Source organism: Arachis stenosperma, chromosome 4 (genome assembly GCF_014773155.1).
Source record: "Arachis stenosperma cultivar V10309 chromosome 4, arast.V10309.gnm1.PFL2, whole genome shotgun sequence".
Classification (NCBI taxonomy): Eukaryota; Viridiplantae; Streptophyta; class Magnoliopsida; order Fabales; family Fabaceae; genus Arachis; species Arachis stenosperma.
The window spans coordinates 109,337,103-109,338,950 of record NC_080380.1 but is presented as its reverse complement, the minus strand read 5'-3'; the positions used below and the strand labels follow the sequence as shown (position 1 = coordinate 109,338,950).

The 1,848-nt window shown below is 38.9% G+C and overlaps 1 protein-coding gene across 1 annotated transcript; it reads left to right on the top strand.

The window, feature by feature from the left end:
• Positions 1 to 530: 530 nt before the first annotated feature.
• On the top strand, positions 531 to 1,558 carry LOC130976197 (3'-5' exonuclease-like). The gene has a single exon (XM_057900983.1). It carries the CDS (start codon positions 676 to 678, stop codon positions 1,378 to 1,380), a length of 705 nt encoding a protein of 234 aa, XP_057756966.1. The 5' UTR covers positions 531 to 675; the 3' UTR covers positions 1,381 to 1,558.
• The last annotated feature ends 290 nt before the right edge of the window (positions 1,559 to 1,848 follow it).

The following is a 1,848-nucleotide window of genomic DNA, read 5'->3' as shown; positions in this document are numbered from 1 at the left end:
TAAATATATCTATTAGTTTTGGATTTGCACGTAAATCGTACTAGAGTTGTGGGCTTTAGGTAAAAAAATGTAATTTATGGGATGAGTTACATACAACTTGAAAAATACATTGACCTGGGACGATTTATGTGTATTTGTCCAATAAATTTCATGCATCAATCGTCCTAGAGTAACATGTTTCATGCATTATCTAAGTCATATCACTCTGAAACCATTTATATATTATATAATTTAAAGAATTTTCGTTTTAAAATTTCATTTGAGATTCACGTCAATTTGATCTTTTATTATTTTATTTAAATAAAAAAAACCATTTATGGTTAAAAATAATTATTTATTCTAAAAATAATAATAAAAAAATAAATTCTAATTACATTTAAATATTTTTTTAATTATTTTTTCATATATATATTTTTAGCATTATTTACATTTTATTTTTTAATAATTTTAAAAATATATATATTAGTTAATCATAACTTTAATTTATTTATTTATTTTAAAATCCAACTATAAACCAGGCTCAACCACACCAATCACCGTTTCACTCCAGAGGACACTTGTTCTAAATCTCCCAAATCTGATTTGAATTCAAAACGATATCATCAGGACAAAATCGATAATTTCATTGGAGTATCCTTCATAGGCCACAGCTGACAGCTCCAACAACTCTTCGCAATGGGAGACCCCAACCACCACGAGAACCACGACGCACCTACTCAAGGGAGCGGGACAACACGCGCCATCATCAGCGTCGTTGACCACAACCTTCCTTATGACGACTACAACCTTTACGACGTCATCTTCCACACCCACACCATCCACACTCTCCTCACCACGTCTCCCTCCCTCGTCGACACCTGGCTCTCCGACACCCTCAACCACCACCACTCCTCCACCACCACCACTGTCCTTGTCGGCCTCGACATCGAGTGGCGTCCCAACACCCACCGCAACTCCGACAACCCAGTCGCCACTCTCCAGCTCTGCATCGGCAACCGCTGCCTTATCTTCCAGATCCTCCACTCTCCCTCGGTTCCGCAGTCTCTCGTTGACTTTCTCGTCAACGAGGGACACACATTCCTCGGCGTGGGGATCGAAGAGGACGTGGAGAAGCTTCTGGAAGACTACAACCTCAACGTGAAGAATTTCGTTGACCTGAGGGGTTTGGCAGAGAGCGTACTGGGTGAGAGTGAGATGAAAAGAGCGGGCCTGAAGAGGCTCGTGGAGAGGGTGCTCGGATTGGAGATCGAGAAGCCTAAGAGGGTCAGTCGGAGCCGCTGGGATAACGCGTGGCTCACGGCGGAACAGGTTCAATACGCTTGCGTTGATGCTTTCGTGTCGTTCGAGGTTGGGAGAATGCTGTATGGTTCTGGAAATTGAAAACGGCTTTTGATTTTTGATTTTTGGAATCTGTTTCTTCTTGGTATTAATTGGTTGTTGTGGTCAGCGCCCAGCTGGTTAATTTCTCTTGCAATTTAGAGATCTATCTACTGTGGTTTGTTCTTTTCTTTTTCAATCTAAGAATTTATGGCTATGATAAATTTCTAGTTGTTGTTTACTTGTTTAAGGTTTTAGTATGAGTGATGTTTGAGGACCAAGAAGGTAAGGCGTATTATGCATAATAGAAAGTGATGACGTTATTCACCACAATGTGCATTTGGTACTCCGCCTCGCTCCTTTCAGCATATCCATTACCCTGACTTCAATTTTGAATTTTTGATGAACTGCGATGGTAATTGGATCTGGCGAAGGTGGTCAAGAGGGAAATTTTTTACTAAGTAAATTAAAAAAAACATTAATTTTAAAGATAAATTAAAATAATATTAAATACTAATTTGTCTTTTTGAA

What these genes read in the sequence shown, in the direction of transcription:
- LOC130976197 (XM_057900983.1), top strand. Translation starts at nt 676, where the DNA reads ATGGGAGACCCCAACCACCACGAGAACCACGACGCACCTACTCAAGGG.